At 36.7% G+C, this 18,172-nt stretch overlaps 1 protein-coding gene and 1 pseudogene across 2 annotated transcripts in view; one reads left to right on the top strand and one right to left on the bottom strand.

Annotated features, from left to right (window-relative positions):
• Positions 1–8,336, bottom strand: part of LOC138925556 (netrin-A-like) — a 33,305-nt gene extending 24,969 nt beyond the window's left edge. Inside the window, exons 1-2 of one of the 2 annotated variants that reach the window (XM_070276319.1) lie at positions 8,226–8,336; positions 8,048–8,178 (exon numbers count right to left, since the gene is read on the bottom strand). In XM_070276319.1, the coding sequence (XP_070132420.1) occupies positions 8,048–8,164 (117 nt within the window). In that variant the 5' untranslated portion in view covers positions 8,165–8,178; positions 8,226–8,336. The remainder of the gene's footprint in view (positions 1–8,047; positions 8,179–8,225) is intronic. The other variant, XM_070276318.1, reaches the window with a different exon arrangement.
• Positions 1–18,172, top strand: part of LOC108126751 (putative nuclease HARBI1) — a 163,312-nt pseudogene that overhangs the window by 26,443 nt on the left and 118,697 nt on the right.

The raw sequence follows: 18,172 nt of genomic DNA, 5'->3' as shown, positions 1-18,172 counted from the left end.
CACCACTTTTAGAAGGGATCGACCTCAGCAAAGGGGGGATGGAGTCCTCATTTCGGTAGACTCCACTCTTGCTTCTGAAGAAGTGAAATCACAAGAGTTTGGTGACAATGAGTTAATTTGCAATAAAATCATTTTGTCCGAGAAATCTTTATACATTACATGTTCGTATATACCGCCTTCGTCTGAACCGCCCACATATTAGCAGCATTTGTCTGCTATTCAATCCGTTTTTAACCTTATGACTGATTGTGACTAGCTCATCGCGGTGGGCGACTTTAATATACCAGAATTAAAGTATATTATTAAATTATTATTTAATATATTATTAATATATTATTATATTATTATAATATATATATACTGGTATATTATTAAATTAATATACTAGAATTAAAGTGGTCCAACGTCGAGAACTCACCATCTTTGTCACTTATCACTCACCATGACTTCGGAGAGGAGATAATTCAGTCTCTCGTTAGACCTATATTTTATATTGAGTTGCAATTTTCCAAATATTTTAAAATTGTTTATGTTCTAATTTCATGTTCAACCTAATGCTTGAACATCCTGCGAGGGGCCACAAAAATGCCTTTGTTACATTTCAGTGTGTATTTTAAATTTAATTTGAAATATTAATGTTTTCTTCGATTTTTCAGTGGAATGTAATTTGTATATTCATTTTAATTTTTGTAATCACCTTCTACAAAAGGATACAGAATTTAGGTTTTTGTTTTTTACAAACTTGTTTATTCTTTTTTTTTTTAGTGTAAATAATTTTACTCTTTATTCTTTTTTAATATTTGGCATTGGGGATGGTAATGCTATATTCAACAATTGTCTTTTTGACTTAAGTTTTCTTAAAATCAATACAGTAATGATTATTATTATAAAAGTAAGGAGCTATAACCTGACACATGATAAAAATCGAAATTTTTTAACTTAAGATTTAGAGCTTTTATATCTTCTATTTGTTTAGCCAGGTGAGCTCTTTTCGAAAGGTTTTAGAGGACTTCAAGTTAATCTTAGAATTTTCCCATTCTGTTTCTGCTATTTCGGTTTGGTTTGATTTTTATTTATTTCGTGTTGGCTATTTTTCTTTTTGTTTCTACTATTGAAAATAGATAATTTTTTATCCAACTCCTTCATACATGAATTAGGTAAATTGTATAACCATTTGATATTACGAAATTGAAATTTTTGACTATTATTTTTGTTCTTTTCTTCCTGAAATATTTTATGTTTCCCCAAAGGACACCACGATAAATGACTGATCTTGTATTTTGGTCGGACAACTTGAAATTCTTTTTTATTTTTGAACTCTGTTTTACCCTTGTATTTTTGTATCGAAGGTTCCACATATTTTTCTCTTTCTGTCCTCCAATCTTGGATTGTATTTACCAAGGCCGTAGAAATAATCGATTTTTAAAGGAATTAGATCTTGTGCGACCTGACACGATCCATCGGAAAATCGTTTTTTGTCCAAGAAGTAAACCTCTTTTTACTATCTTCGGCATTTGTGGATATAAATCTAGATCCATTTATTAGATCAATACGACCAGATTTATCAAAATTGGGATCGGCTAAATAATAGCCTTTCCAATCAAATTTATCAACATTTAAATTATTTGTGGGAAGAGTTTTCTTTAAACTTGGTAAAACAATTTCGTTTGTGCTAAATTCTTTTGAATATTTACTTTTATTCTTGAGCGTCAATTTTAATTTGTGATTTGAAACACTGCAACCAGTTGGTGATACTCCACTTATTTGTGTGGGAGATTTTAGTTTAGGCAATATTAATTTTTGAGCTGCCTTTTTAGAAATTAAAGTACTTTGTGACCCATTGTCAATCAAAGCTCTGCATTTTTTAAATTCACCATCTTGACCTTTTATTTGAACATAAGCGGTGGCCAACAACACTTGTTCAGAGGTCATGCACGTATTCACTATTGCCTTGTTTATGTGAATCATGCTATGGTGATTATTTTGACAGTACGAGCATACTAGCTCGCTTGTACATTTGATGTTTGAACAAATGTACATTTTGTTTTTTTAACAACGTCCATTCTTTCCTGTGGACTTAATGCTTTAAATTTTTTTTTTTTTTTTTTTTTTTTTTTCCGGTCTTTCAGAATTTGGAAATGGCTTGTGCATCAATAAGAGCATCAGCTAGCATTCCTGTATTCATCATAAAGCATAGAGGCCCAGACGACCGAGGGGCGCTCAAGAAACGATTTGTTAGAATATTAAGTTATTTTTTAATTATTAAGCTAAGAGGAGTTAGTTAGTTATTTTAAGTTAGAGGGACAGGAAAGAGATGTAATAGAGTAGAGACCATTGTAGTTCGAAAATAATACCCTAAAAGGGTCATGCAGTGCATATGTCGAACTACAACGGCTAAGGAACAGAGGACTAAAGTTTCGAGTCCTTCTATTAGGAATGTTAAAATTTAAGCGTGTTAGCACTAACCATACAGCATATAGACAACCCATTTCATACAACGAAAATGGACGCGAAAATTTCTTGCGACAGGCCCCAGCAGGCCCCAGAGCGGATTTCTTACGCTCTCTTACGCTCATCGTTCGTTCATCTTACGCTCATTCTCGCAATAAATGTTTTCTGTTTCTCAGTCTCTAAACGGAGCGCGATGAAGAAGGTTGGCCTGCGCTTCGGTTGATCTTTGTATGTATGCGTGTCACACATTCACATACATGGGTGTATGTGTGCGTGCGATTTCGTTTCGAAGCCAGCGCACAAAATTTTGATTTTTCTTACTTTTAAGGCTTGCTACCCTAACAAAATTCGGGTATTCGTTATTTGATGAAATGACGAAAGAAATTATATTATTTTTTATTTTATTTTTTTTTATTATTTCAGCATACATTTTTAATTTATTTAGGAATAAGATTAAGTGTTAGTAGTAAAATGTTTTCTGTATATATATTTTTACGAATCATTAAAAATCAATATACTGAGAAAGTGTCAGAGTATATTTCGGTCGGAGTCACTTAAAGCGCCGATTGCTTTTAAGTTTTTGTTGTTCTGCAAGAGGCTTGTGCATGCCTACTCTAACGATGGAATGATTTTTAGGGGAGGGTGAAGACACGAAAACAGCTGATGGACTTGTTTACCTTTTTTGTTTACAATTTTTCAGGCACTTGTTATTATATTTTGGGTTATTGTGAGATTTAATTAAATTATTGTCGTTAATTTAATAATTTCCTTATATATATTTCCTTATATATAATAACTTTAAAAAGTAATTTAATTCTTCACCCGTCTTCACCCTCCCCTAAAAATCATTCCATCGTTAGAGTAGGCATGCACAAGCCTCTTGCAGAACAACAAAAACTTAAAAGCAAACGGCGCTTTAAGTGACTCCGACCGAAATATACTCTGACACTTTCTCAGTATATTGATTTTTAATGATTCGTAAAAATATATATACAGAAAACATTTTACTACTAACACTTAATCTTATTCCTAAATAAATTAAAAATGTATGCTGAAATAATAAAAAAATATAATATACAAAATAATATAATTTCTTTCGTCATTTCATCAAATAACGAATACCCGAATTTTGTTAGGGTAGCAAGCCTTAAAAGTAAGAAAAATCAAAATTTTGTGCGCTGGCTTCGAAACGAAATCGCACGCACACATACACCCATGTATGTGAATGTGTGACACGCATACATACAAAGATCAACCGAAGCGCAGGCCAACCTTCTTCATCGCGCTCCGTTTAGAGACTGAGAAACAGAAAACATTTAATGCGAGAATGAGCGTAAGATGAACGAACGATGAGCGTAAGAGAGCGTAAGAAATCCGCTCTGGGGCCTGCTGGGGCCTGTAGCAAGAAATTTTCGCGTCCATTTTCGTTGTATGAAATGGGTTGTCTATATGCTGTATGGTTAGTGGTGTTAGTAAATGCTATCTACATCCCCGTTAATAAGGTTATGCAGAAAAACTACACCGAGCATTGTCCTACGATTTGTTAAGCTAGGTACGTTTATGAGTAAGAGTCTACTACTATAAGATGGAAGTTGAAGATTTGCATCCCAGTTTAGACCTCTAAGTGAAAAAGTTAGGAAATTCTTTTGTACGGATTCTATGCGGTCCTGATGTACTCCATATTGGGGACTCCAGACACATGAACCGTACTCCAGTATAGGACGGACCAAAGAAATGAATAGTGTTTTGGTTATATAGGGGTCATTAAATTCTTTTGACCACCTTTTGATAAAACCAAGGACTCCTTTAGCCTTATTAACCATTAAGGAAATATGGTCGGCAAATTTAAGTTTGATGTCTAATAGGATGCCGAGATCATTAACCTGGGTTAATTTTTCTAAGGCAATCCCATTAATAGAATAAGTAGCTTGCAGAGGGCAAGAACGATAAAAAGACATATGTTTGCATTTAGATCCATTAAGTATTAGATCATTAGCTAAACACCATTTTTGAAAGTTATCAAGGTCAGACTGCAGACTGCATTGGGCAGAGATGGATTTGTACTGAAGACAAAGCTTTACATCATCTGCATACATAAGAACTAGAGAGTTCGTTAAAGCAGGGGGCAAGTCGTTTATAAAAAGCGTAAATAATAACGGGCCAAGATGACTTCCTTGAGGGACGCCAGATGTAGCACGGACCAGACGGGACTGAATGTTTTTAAATAAAACTCTTTGTGTCCTTCCATCTAGGTAGCTGGAGATCCACGTTAAGAGGTCTTTAGGAAAACCCAGCATATTCAGTTTACTCAACAAGAGTGAGTGATTAACTGAATCAAATGCTTTGCTGAAGTCTGTGTAAATTACATCGGTTTGATATCCCTTACAAAAGCCATCTATGACAAAGGATGTCAACTCCAATAAGTTTGTGGTGGTGGAGCGACGCTTAATAAAGCCATGCTGACAAGGAGTGATGATCGAAGAGCAAAGGTGTTGCAAATGAGGGGTAATTAATTTTTCAAATAACTTTGGAATTGCCGACAACTTAGAGATGCCTCTGTAGTTGGCAGCCTCGGACTTTTTTCCCTTTTTATGTAGGGGAATTATAAATGATTCCTTCCACTTAAGGGGAAAAATCGAGGTTTCCAAAGATAAGTTGAAAAGTCTTAGAAGAAGTTTGCACAGAGCCCTGGCACAGTATTTTAGCACACAGCCTGGTACTCCGTCGGGGCCTGGCGAATAAATGGGTTTTACCCTTAAAAGACCAGATAATAAGTTGTTCTCAGAAAAAGACGGACAGAAAATAAGATTTGCTGCTTTAATGTTATATGCATAAGGCTGATCAGTCAATTTAGGAGGAGAATAAGTTGTTTGAAAAAATTCTGCGAATAGATCGGCAATGGCCTGATCCGAAGTCGCAGAGGAATTTTCAAACGTAAGCAGAGGTGAAAAAGATACGTGTTTACGCTTAGTGTTTACAAAATTATAAAACTGCTTTGGATCCTGAGTAAATTGAATCCGGCAGCGGTCAATATAATTCCTATAACATTCAGCGTTATGCACGGTAAAATTCGACCGAGCTAGTAGGTATCTTGAGAAATCAACACTACTGCAGGATTTTTTATATTTAAGTAACAGCATATTTTTTTTATTGTTTAAGTTAGTAAGGCACCTTGTAAACCAAGGAGGATTTGTTGAAGCGGACCGATATTTCCAAGGCACACATGAGTCAAAAAATTTATTTAAAGTAAAATAAAATTTTTCTAAAGTGACATTAAGATCAGTGCACGTCAGAATATCAGACCAGTCAAATGTATCAATAAGGCTATTAAGTTTCTGAAAATCAGCTTTACGGAAACAGCGAATCTTATTTACCACGCTCGGAGACATCTGATCGATACCAGGAGTGGTTTCGATTGAGACCTCCAGCGTGGGGTGATATGGATCCTCTGGGGTTGAAAGGGGAAAAGCTCTGGAGAGAGTAGTACCATCAGGATCAGATACAAAACATAAGTCTAAGAGCCGACCTAGCGAATTTCTAACATGATTGATCTGACCTAGGGACATGTCAAACATGCCCGCGGTGACGTCATGGTAAGTTACAAGTGACAAAGATGGTGAGTTATCGACGTTGGACCACTTTAATTCTGGGATATTAAAGTCTCCCACCGCTACGAGTTGGTCAAGATCCGTCATAAGATTAGAGACGTATCGAATAGCAGACAAATGCTGCCAATATGTGGGCGGTTCAGACATAGGAGGTATATATGAACATGTAATGTATAAAGCTTTCACGGACATAGTGATTTTAACGCAAATAAATTCTATGTCACCAAACTCATGGGATTTCACCTCTTCAGAAGCAAGAGTAGAGTCTACCGAAATTAGGACTCCACCTCCTCTTCGCTGAGATCGATCCCGTCTAAAAGTGGTGTACTTACTTGGAAAAACTTCGGAGCTAAAGATCTCCGGATTTAACCAAGTTTCTGTAAATGCTATTATATGGGATGCAAAGAAAGAAATATCAGAATATAGCTTGGGGAGTTTGCTACGTAGCCCCCTAGTATTCTGATAGGTAAGAGTTAGTGAGGAAACTAGTTTTTTGGGTTAGTGGCCAAAGAAGAGGTGGAGGGTTGGTCAGTGGTTCCGATATTGGGAAGTCTCCCTCCCACTGGTTTTTTAACTTTTTTTTTTCACGGAACTAGGCTGATGTTCTTGGAAGAAAAGATTCTCTGGCCAAAAACTGGGAGAACAAATCGTCTTGAACATCAGCGCGGGCACACGAATCTTGAAAGAAGACGTGCGCCTTTTATAATTATATTTAAATTTTTGTATGTCCTCCACCTTTATATCGGCGTTAGTTTTGGCTTTAATATAAGCCGAGATATCAATCTCTGAAGTATCAGGGGCAAGCCGAGAAACAAATATATGTTTCGATGGAGGAATCACCTGTAAGGGTTTTGGTGTCGCAGGTACAATAACTGCAGCATCAGTCGGTGCCGGTGGTCCGGACTGTGGAATACCCTTTTGGGTGACTCTAATGGGGGTTTCGTTCCCTAGAACCTGTGGCTTCACTTGAAGGGATGCCATGGCGGACATATCAGACAATTGCTCATTATCCCTGAGAAATTCGGACGAATTTTTCTCAGTTCTAGCCCTTGGGGTGGCCAGAGATATAAGCGGCTGCATTAATGTCGGCTGAGCAGGCTGAGGCGGATCAGAAACAGCGGATTTCTTACGCTTAGGGGACTCATTTAGCAGCTGAAGGCCACTAAACTGAGTGTCCAGCGCACAGAGCTGGTCATTGATTTTACGAAAACCAGTGATCAGCTCTTTAAATCCATTTTTGGTCTGTCTTATGAACGACCTCATTTCGCCTTGCACAGCACGACAATTTTCACAACAATAATGTATCCCAGACCTACGGGAAATGGCATCCGAAACTGATGCAGTGAAACCGGCACACTTGGCGTGCACGACGTTTTCACATAACCAGCAATGGATGCTAGGCTGGGATGTGGAAATTGTCTTGTTACAAGACTTAATGGCACAGACCAGTTTAAATTCCATTTTATTTATTTTTATTTTTTTTTTTTATTTAATAAAAAAAAAATTAATATTTAAAAAGTTAAAAAACACAATACCTTGAACCACTGTGCCAAACAAGAAGCCGAAGCGGGAGCTTTGAAAGAGTGCAAAAGAGAAATGCAGAAATATAGATAAGCCGGGGAAGAAGCAGAGCTGAGCTATGCTCGGAATAGAATTTTGACAAATTATTAATTCGACTCCAAATATACCACAGCACTCGCGAAGCGATACGGTTTAGGCTTTAATATTGTTAAGATTCACAAGATTTAATTCGCAAAGTATGTAAACACCGGTTTACCAATATTTGTCATAAATGCAGTGCGCACAAAAAAAACACGACCGTTCGCTTGAAAGAAAGAGAGGGAAGTGATGATAGCTATTGTGCATAATAGGAATTCACTGATATACGGAAAAGCTAAAATAAATTTTTTTTTTGAGAAAGCACTACAGAAACGGGAACATAAACACAAACACAACGGTTATGGGTATGAGAAAAGGCACTTATCTACCTCGGAGCGATAGTATGGGGACTGGGCGGCTGCCCCTGCGGTGGCGCCACCTGAGTGGGAAGCCTCGGGCTCATCCGGTTTGGGGGCGGTGTTTTGGGTGTCCAACATATTGCTCATCCTAGGCGGTTGCTCTGTGAAAGGTACGGTACTAAGTTGAAAGTATTTTTCATTTACTTACATGAGATAGATTGAGTTTTCTCTACATTCGTAGGTTAAAATTTTATATATATGCATTCGTAGACTAAAATTTTGTGATATTCTCAAAAAATTTTGGAACTTTGTCATAGATGTCAGGGGGAAGTATTTCATAACATAATATACTTATATTTTTATACCCCTGCAGAGGGTATTTTAATTTTGTCCAAAACTGTGCAATGCAGTGAAGGAGACATATCCGACCCTATAAGGTATATATCTATATTCTTGATCAGGATCACCTCCTGAGTTGATATGAGCATGTCCGTCTGTCTACGCAAACTAGTCTCTCAGTTTTAAAGCTATCGACTTGAAACTTTGTACACTCCCTTCTTTCCTTTGTACGCAGTTTATAAGTCTGACTCTATCCTATAGCTGCCATGTAACTGATTGATCGGAAATGGAATAACTTTGGTGTTTTTTTAAAATTTTAAATGAGAGCTATTTTTGGCAAAATAATGCGACCCACACAAATGTTTACAGCGTGCGTGTGCAAACCTTACAGCATATTTCATGAGCCTGGGATTATAAACAAGAAAAGAAAGCTAACTTCGGGCGAATCCGAAGTTTATATACCCTTGCAGTTAAAACCGGATATATATCGCAAACATCGGATATAGTTGACCGATCCTTATGAATACATCATAATAAAACCAATTAACTAAAATGAAAAATCCAAAATAAGTCCCAAACTTCTATCTTCAAAAATAAGAAAGTTGATATTTCTACCTCGGGCTCATCCGGTTTGGGGGCGGTGTTTTGGGTGTCCAACATATTGCTCATCCTAGGCGGTTGCTCTGTGAAAGGTACGGTACTAAGTTGAAAGTATTTTTCATTTACTTACATGAGATAGATTGAGTTTTCTCTACATTCGTAGGTTAAAATTTTATATATATGCATTCGTAGACTAAAATTTTGTGATATTCTCAAAAAATTTTGGAACTTTGTCATAGATGTCAGGGGGAAGTATTTCATAACATAATATACTTATATTTTTATACCCCTGCAGAGGGTATTTTAATTTTGTCCAAAACTGTGCAATGCAGTGAAGGAGACATATCCGACCCTATAAGGTATATATCTATATTCTTGATCAGGATCACCTCCTGAGTTGATATGAGCATGTCCGTCTGTCTACGCAAACTAGTCTCTCAGTTTTAAAGCTATCGACTTGAAACTTTGTACACTCCCTTCTTTCCTTTGTACGCAGTTTATAAGTCTGACTCTATCCTATAGCTGCCATGTAACTGATTGATCGGAAATGGAATAACTTTGGTGTTTTTTTAAAATTTTAAATGAGAGCTATTTTTGGCAAAATAATGCGACCCACACAAATGTTTACAGCGTGCGTGTGCAAACCTTACAGCATATTTCATGAGCCTGGGATTATAAACAAGAAAAGAAAGCTAACTTCGGGCGAATCCGAAGTTTATATACCCTTGCAGTTAAAACCGGATATATATCGCAAACATCGGATATAGTTGACCGATCCTTATGAATACATCATAATAAAACCAATTAACTAAAATGAAAAATCCAAAATAAGTCCCAAACTTCTATCTTCAAAAATAAGAAAGTTGATATTTCTACCAGGTACCATTTCCGATCGTCGACAGACGGACAGGTTGGATCAACTTGTTGTATTAAGTTTCAGCTTTCTATCTTCAAAAACACGAAAGTTGGGTAATTTCCGATCGTTCAGTTATATGGCAGCTATAGGATATAGTCGGCCGATCCTTATGAAATTTGTGAGGTCGGATCAACTGACCAAAAATCTGTACAAAGTTCGAAGCTTATGTCTTTAAAAATACGAAAGTTGGGTTATTTCCGATTGTTCAGTTCTATGGCAGCTATAAGATTTAGTCGTCCGATCCTTTTAAAATTTGGCATGTCGTATTTTGCCAAAAAAAACATTTTTACACATTCTGAACTCTCTAACTATAAAAACACCAAAGTTATAGCAAAGATTATAAAGTACATAGATGGGACATCTCATACAAAGAAAAATTTTCTATGGCGGGTTCCATCAGTGCACAGTGACCGATTTTTTTGCATAAAATCCAAAAATTCATGACAAAAGAAACGTATATGGTCAATGGATTCTTAAAGTAGCTTCTCCAAATAGATATAAACCATTAGTTTTATTTAAATATCTGCATCCCTGAGCTTCTACCAGGGATGCAAAGTTCATTAACAGATCAGCTGGTTATCGCAAACAAAAAGGCGGGAAGCTGCACACAAACTTTGAACTTTCCGCAATTTGTAATACGGGCACCAATTTTAACGAAACAAAATAGAAAATGTTATTTGTGGTATGTAAAATATAATTTAAAAAAACCAATCAGTGTAACGTGTTTTTTCTGTGAATTGTTTTCGTGATGTCTTGAAATCAGGGACTGCAAATAAGACTTATGAGTTCAAAAAAATTGAACGACAAAAAAGCCTTTGTGGGGAGTGGAAAAAGGACACATATACTTCTATATGTGAGCTTCATTTTTTAACGGTGAATCCAGAAACACAATAAACTTTTATTTCAATTTATATTGCTAAAATTGAAATATAACTTTTATTTTCAATTTTTATAATAATAATTAAAAATCAGAATTATTTTTCAATTTTTATAAAAAAAAATAAAAATAAAAATCATGATTCAATTTTTATTAAAACAAGAAAGGAAAGCTAACTTCGGGCGGAGCCGAAGTTTATATACCCTTGCAGTTAAAACCGGATATATATCGCAAACATCGGATATAGTTGGCCGATCCTTATGAAATTTGGTAGGTTGGATGAACTGACCAAAAATAGAATCTGTATTAAATTCCAGCTTTCTATCTTCAAAAACGCGAAAGTTGGGTCATTTCCGATCGTTCAGTTATATGGCAGCTATAAGATATAGTCGGCCGATCCTTATGAAATTTGGCACGTCGTAATGTTTTGCCAAAAATAGCTCTCATGTCAAATTTGAACTCTGCAACTCTAAAAACATCGAAGTTATACCATTTCCGATCAATCAGTAATATGGGAGCTATAGGATATAGGCGACCGATCCCGGCCGTTCCGACTTATATACTGCGTGCAAAGGAAAGAAGGGTGTGTGCAAAGTTTCAAGTCGGTAGCTTTAAAACTGAGAGACTAGTTCGCGTAGAAACAGACAGACAGACGGACAGACGGACAGACGGACATGCTCATATCAACTCAGGAGGTGATCCTGATCAAGAATATATATACTTTATAGGGTCGGAGATGTCTCCTTCACTGCGTTGCACACTTTTGACCAAAATTATAATACCCTCTGCAAGGGTATAAAAACATTCTTTTAGCTTCCTTTGTTGTAAGCTACAAGTTGGACAAATCGCACAAAATGTTCCTGGATGGCGAATTTTTTAAATCAACTTGCATATCTATGCTGCAGTGTCTTGACGAAAAGGGCGTACAAATGAGCGAAGTTGTCCAAAAAATACCACTTTCTCGGCGTACTGTTACACGACGAGTAACGAAATAAGCAAGCAATTAAAAGAAAATCTGAAACAAAAACTAAGTAAATCTGTTTACTACTCGTTGGCAGTGGAAGAAAGCACGGACATTAACGACGTTGCGCAAGTTTTAATATTTGTCAAGTTTTTATTGTTGGCAACAACAGGCGAAGACATATACACCGCCATTGAAATATCCGTCAACGAAATCGGAGGATTTAAGAAACTATGCGGCATGTACACCGACGGAGCAAGGAGTATGCGAAGAGAAGTTAAAGGGCTTAAAGGTCAGTTTATGTCATGAGGTATTGATGTCCCCTTTTATCATTGCCTCATTCACCAAGAGGCCCTTTGAGCAAAATCTCTAAATATGAAGGATGCGATGGATATCGTTACCAAAATGGTGAACAAAATAAGAGGAGGACACAATGCATTAACTCATAGGAAGTTCCAGTCCCTGCCTCAGGAGCTAAATGAACAATATGGAGACCTGAAAATGTACACAGAGGTTCGCTGGCTCAGTAAAGGGAAATGACTGGAGCGATTCTTTTCTCTGAGAAAAGAAATTTTAATATTAATAATATTTAATATTCCTTAAAGAAAATTTAAAAAATTCGGAGCATTTAGTTCAAAAATTAGAAGATACTCAAGTTCTTTCTGAGGTGGCATTTGTGACAGACATTACGAGCTATTTAAATATTTTTGACTCCCAACTTCAGACACCAAAGCAGTCAATAGTGACGATGCTATGAGAATCGACGGATTCAAATAAAAATTGAGTGTTTTGGAAAATAATTTAAAAATAAATTGTTTAACTCATTTTCCCAGAATATCCAGAATTACGCTTCTCCGTATTTTGTGATATTATAAAACAATTAAGACAATTTTTTGGACAACGCTATACAGATTTTGAAGAGATTAAAAAATAATTAACATTTTTGTAAGTCCAAAAACAGTAAAAATTGAAGAACGGGATCCACAATATCAAATAGAGCTGTGCGATTTGCAAACCGACTTACATCTGCAGTCGGTGATGGACAGCGAAGCTGATTTTTGGAAAAAAGTGCCCATAGATCAATACCCAATTTTAAAAAGTTCGATGCTCAAATTGGAGGCTTGCTTTGCGAGCACATTTGTCTGTGAACAAAAGCTATTAAAACTTTATAAAGGAATAGACTAAGGGATATTAATTTAAATGATATGTTAATAATAGCTTTAAGTAATGATACAATCAACTACGAAAAATGAATAAGTTAAAAATTAATAAAAAATTAAATGTACTGAAACTGTTTTTGTCAGTGTATTCTTTTTGCTCGCACATTCTGTCTGGCTCGTGGCAGCGACGCATCGCGACGGTGGTGGTTGTTGTTGTAATTTGTTGTTTGGGCGAGCTGCGGCTCCGACCGTTAGATTTCGTGCCCATCTATGTATGTTTTACAACATACTCTACCTTTCATTGATGGACCCTTCTGGACTCACTTTAAATCTTTTATCGAACATGAGACTTTACCAAAAATATGCATTAGCAAGGCTACTTACATTTTTTCTCTATTACGGGGACAACACGATTTTATTCTACAAACAAGAAAGGAACCCAACTTCGGGCGGAGCCGAAGTTTATATACCCTTGCAGTTAAAACCGGATATATATCGCAAACATCGGATATAATTGGCCGATCCTTATGGGAATATGAATATATAATCCAATTTATTACAATACAATCTTCAAAAATACCAAATTTGGTATTTCTACCAAGTACCATTTCCGATCGTTCAGTTATATGGCAGCTATAGAATATAGTCGGCCGATCCTAATGAAATTTGGTAGGATCAACTGGCCAAAAATAAAATCTGTATTAAGTTTCAGCTTTCTATCTTCAAAAACTCGAAAGTTGGGTCATTTCCGATCGTTCAGTTTTATGGCAGCTATAAGATATAGTCGGCCGATCCTTATGAAATTTGGCATGTCGTAATAATTTGCCAAAAATAGCTCTCGTGTCAAATTTGAACTCTCTAACTTTAAAAACACCAAAGTTATACCATTTCCGATCAATCAGTTATATGGCAGCTATAGGATACAGTCGGCCGATCCGGGCCGTTCCGACTTATATACTGCGTGCAAAGGAAAGAAGGGTGTGTGCAAAGTTTCAAGACGATAGCTTCAAAACTGAGAGACTAGTTCGCGTAGAAACGGACAGACAGACAGACGGACAGACGGACATGCTCATATCAACTCAGGAGGTGATCCTGATCAAGAATATATGTATATACTTTATAGGGTCGGAGATGTCTCCTTCACTGCGTTGCACACTTTTGGACAAAATTATAATACCCTCTGCAAGGAAAACTAAATTCGAGTATGTATATAAAAACCAGAAAGGAAAGCTAACTTCGGGCGGAGCCGAAGTTGATATACCCTTGCAGTTAAAACCGGATATATATCGCAAACATCGGATATAGTTTGCCGATTCTTATGATTACATCATAATAAAACCAATAAACTACAATAAAAAATCTAAAAAAAAGTCCCAAGCTCCTATCTTCAAACATACGACAGTTGATATTTCTACCAAATACCATTTCCGATCGTTCAGTTATATTGCAGCTATAGGATATAGTCGGTCGATCTTAATGAAATTTGGTAGGTTGGATCAACTGGCCAAAAATAGAATCTTTATTAAGTTTCAGCTTTCTATCTTCAAAAACACGAAAGTTAGGTCATTTCCGATCGTTCAGTTATATGGCAGCTATAGGATATAGTCGGCCGATCCTTATGAAATTTGGCATGTCGTAATTTGTTGCCAAAAATAGCTGTCATGTCAAATATGAACTGTCTAACTTTAAAAACATCAAAGTTATACCATTTCCGATCAATCAGTTATATGGCAGCTATAGGATATAGTCCGCCGATCCGGACCGTTCCGACTTATATACTGCGTGCAAAGGAAAGAAGGGTGTGTGCAAAGTTTCAAGTCGATAGCTTTAAAACTGAGAGACTAGTTTGCGTAGAAACAGACAGACGGACAGACGGACAGACGGACATGCTCATATCAACTCAGGAGGTGATCCTGATCAAGAATATATATACTTTATAGGGTCGGAGATGTCTCCTTCACTGCGTTGCACACTTTTGACCAAAATTATAATACCCTCTGCAAGGGTATAAAAAAACTTGCCGAAGACTATAATTTCTAATTTTTTCTGCTGCTTATGTTGTTGTCGCTGCCGCTGCTGCTCCTAATATTGTTGCCGCCGTTGCTGCTCCTGATGATGGGTTGCCTTTCTCGATGTCGCCGTTACTATTGTTGTGTTACTATTGTTATACCCTTGCAGAGGGTATTATAATTTTGGTCAAAAGTGTGCAACGCAGTGAAGGAGACATCTCCGACCCTATAAAGTATATATATTCTTGATCAGGATCACCTCCTGAGTTGATATGAGCATGTCCGTCTGTCCGTCTGTCTGTCCGTCTGTCTGTTTCTACGCAAACTAGTCTCTCAGTTTTAAAGCTATCGTCTTGAAACTTTGCACACACCCTTCTTTCCTTTGCACGCAGTATATAAGTCGGAACGGCCCGGATCGGCCGACTATATCCTATAGCTGCCATATAACTGATTGATCGAAAATGGTATAACTTTTGTGTTTTTAGAGTTAGAGAGTTCAAATTTGACATGAGAGCTATTTTTGGCAAAACATTACGTCATGCCAAATTTCATAAGGATCGGCCGACTATATCCTATAGCTGCCATATAACTGAACGATCGGAAATGGTATTTGGTAGATATATCAACTTTCATATTTTTGAAGATAGAAGTTTGGGACTTTTTTTAGATTTTGTATTGTAATAAATTGGATTATATATTCCTATTCCAATAAAGATCGGCCAACTATATCCGATGTTTGCGATATATATCCGGTTTTAACTGCAAGGGTATATAAACTTCGGCTCCGCCCGAAGTTAGCTTTCCTCTCTTGTTATACCCTTGCAGAGGGTATTATAATTTTGGTCAAAAGTGTGCAACGCAGTGAAGGAGACATCTCCGACCCTATAAAGTATATATATTCTTGATCAGGATCACCTCCTGAGTTGATATGAGCATGTCCGTCTGTCCGTCTGTCCGTCTGTCTGTCTGTCTGTCTGTTTCTACGCGAACTAGTCTCTCAGTTTTAAAGCTATCGTCTTGAAACTTTGCACACACCCTTCTTTCCTTTGCACGCAGTATATAAGTCGGAATGACCGGGATCGGCTGACTATATCCTATAGCTGCCATATAACTGATTGATCGGAAATGGTATAACTTTGGTGTTTTAAGAGTTAGAGAGTTCAAATTTAACATGAGTGCTATTTTTGGCAAAATATTACGACATGCCAAATTTCATAAGGATCGGCTGACTATATCCTATAGCTGTCATATAACTGGACGATCGGAAATGACCCAACTTTCGTGTTTTTGAAGATAGAAAGCTGCAACTTGGTACAGATTATATATTTTGTCAGTTGATCCGACCTACCAAATTTCATTAGGATCGGCCGACTATATCCTATAGCTGCCATATAACTGAACGATCGGATATGGTACTTGGAAGAAATATCAACTTTCGTATTTTTGAAGATAGAAGTTTGGGACTTTTTTTAGATTTTGTATTGTAAAAAATTGGATTATATATTCCTATTCCCATTAGGATCGGCCAACTATATCCGATGTTTGCGATATATATCCGGTTTTAACTGCAAGGGTATATAAACTTCGGCTCCGCCCGAAGTTAGCTTTCCTATCTTGTTTTTGTATGTTTTTTGTGGACGTTTTTATACCCTTGCAGAGGGTATTATAATTTTGGTCAAAAGTGTGCAACGCAGTGAAGGAGACATCTCCGACCCTATAAAGTATATATATTCTTGATCAGGATCACCTCCTGAGTTGATATGAGCATGTCCGTCTGTCCGTCTGTCCGTCTGTCTGTCTGTTTCTACGCGAACTAGTCTCTCAGTTTTAAAGCTATCGACTTGAAACTTTGCACACACCCTTCTTTCCTTTGCACGCAGTATATAGGTCGGAACGGCCCGGATCGGCCGACTATATCCTATAGCTGCCATATAACTGATTGATCGGAAATGGTATAACTTTGGTGTTTTTAGAGTTAGAGAGTTCAAATTTGATACGAGAGCTATTTTTGGCAAAATAATATGACATGCCAAATTTCATAAGGATCGGCCGACTATATCCTATAGCTGCCATATAACTGAACGATCGGAAATGACCCAACTTTCGTGTTTTTGATGATAGAAAGCTGGAACTTGGTACACATTCTATTTTTGGTCAGTTAATCCGACCTACAAAATTTCATTAGGATCGGTTGACTATATCTTATAGCTGACATATAACTGAACGATCGGAAATGGTATTTGGTAGAAATATTAAATTTCGTATTTTTAAAGATAGAAGCTTGGGACTTTTTTTTAGATTTTTTATTGTAATTAATTGGTTTTATTATGATGTAATCATAAGGATCGGCCAACTATATCCGATGTTTGCGATATATATCCGGTTTTAGCTGCAAGGGTATATCAACTTCGGCTCCGCCCGAAGTTAGCTTTGCTTTCTTGTTATATAATTTTTTATTCCGGAGTTGTTTCAATTTTTTTTCGTTATGCTCATTGGTATTTATATTATTTTATTCTCTGTGTTCCTTACCTCTTGGGGGGAAACAACAGAGGAGTACTGTTTTTAAACTGGGCTCTTTTTTACCCAGATCGCATCCTTATTTTTAGCTACCTTGGGCTGAGAATTTTTATTTTTCTTCAGCCACTTATAGGTGCCAGTTCAAAACCTGAGTCTTTTCCACAGGGGGGAAAATGTCAGGGTGTCTCGAAGGACCAAATGTTAAGAGGAGCCCCAAATAAATATCCAAATGGTGTTACTCCAATGAGTTCCTTTTGGAAACTGTTTTTATTTTGTAAAATTCTTTTATAAGAAATATACATGAAATTGTTAAATCTATTTAAAACTACTCATCAACGCTGACCTGCTATGCGACTTTTCTTAAGTGCGATTAGCGCACCACTTATGTGTTTGTGTTAGGCTGCAGGGAATCGGTTTTAGACCATGCTGTTTATCTCGTATTTCCATGGGTCCGAAACCATGAAACTCTATCTTTAGAATTTTTATCTAAAATCGTGTTAAATGCTTGAACAGCCATTGTCTCCACTTCCAATGTTTTGACAAACACCTTCATACAGTCATGTCCTGTAATTTATAAAAAGGAAAAATAATATTATTATTAATTTTTAAGCTTAAATTTTTTAGGGGTATAATTTTTTCAGCTTCGGGTTGTATTTATGAGCTGCATAAAACGATGTTGCCGTATGTTTCTGTACGGGCTTCGTGTACGAGGCGTTTAGATTGGGGCCGTTTAATAATAATGATGCGGTGCCATACCAAGGACTTCAAGGGGACAT

This window comes from Drosophila bipectinata, chromosome XR, assembly GCF_030179905.1.
Source record: "Drosophila bipectinata strain 14024-0381.07 chromosome XR, DbipHiC1v2, whole genome shotgun sequence".
In the NCBI taxonomy this organism is placed as follows: domain Eukaryota; kingdom Metazoa; phylum Arthropoda; class Insecta; order Diptera; family Drosophilidae; genus Drosophila; species Drosophila bipectinata.
Note: the sequence above shows the minus strand (reverse complement) of the source record. Positions and strands in the feature narration are given on the sequence as shown.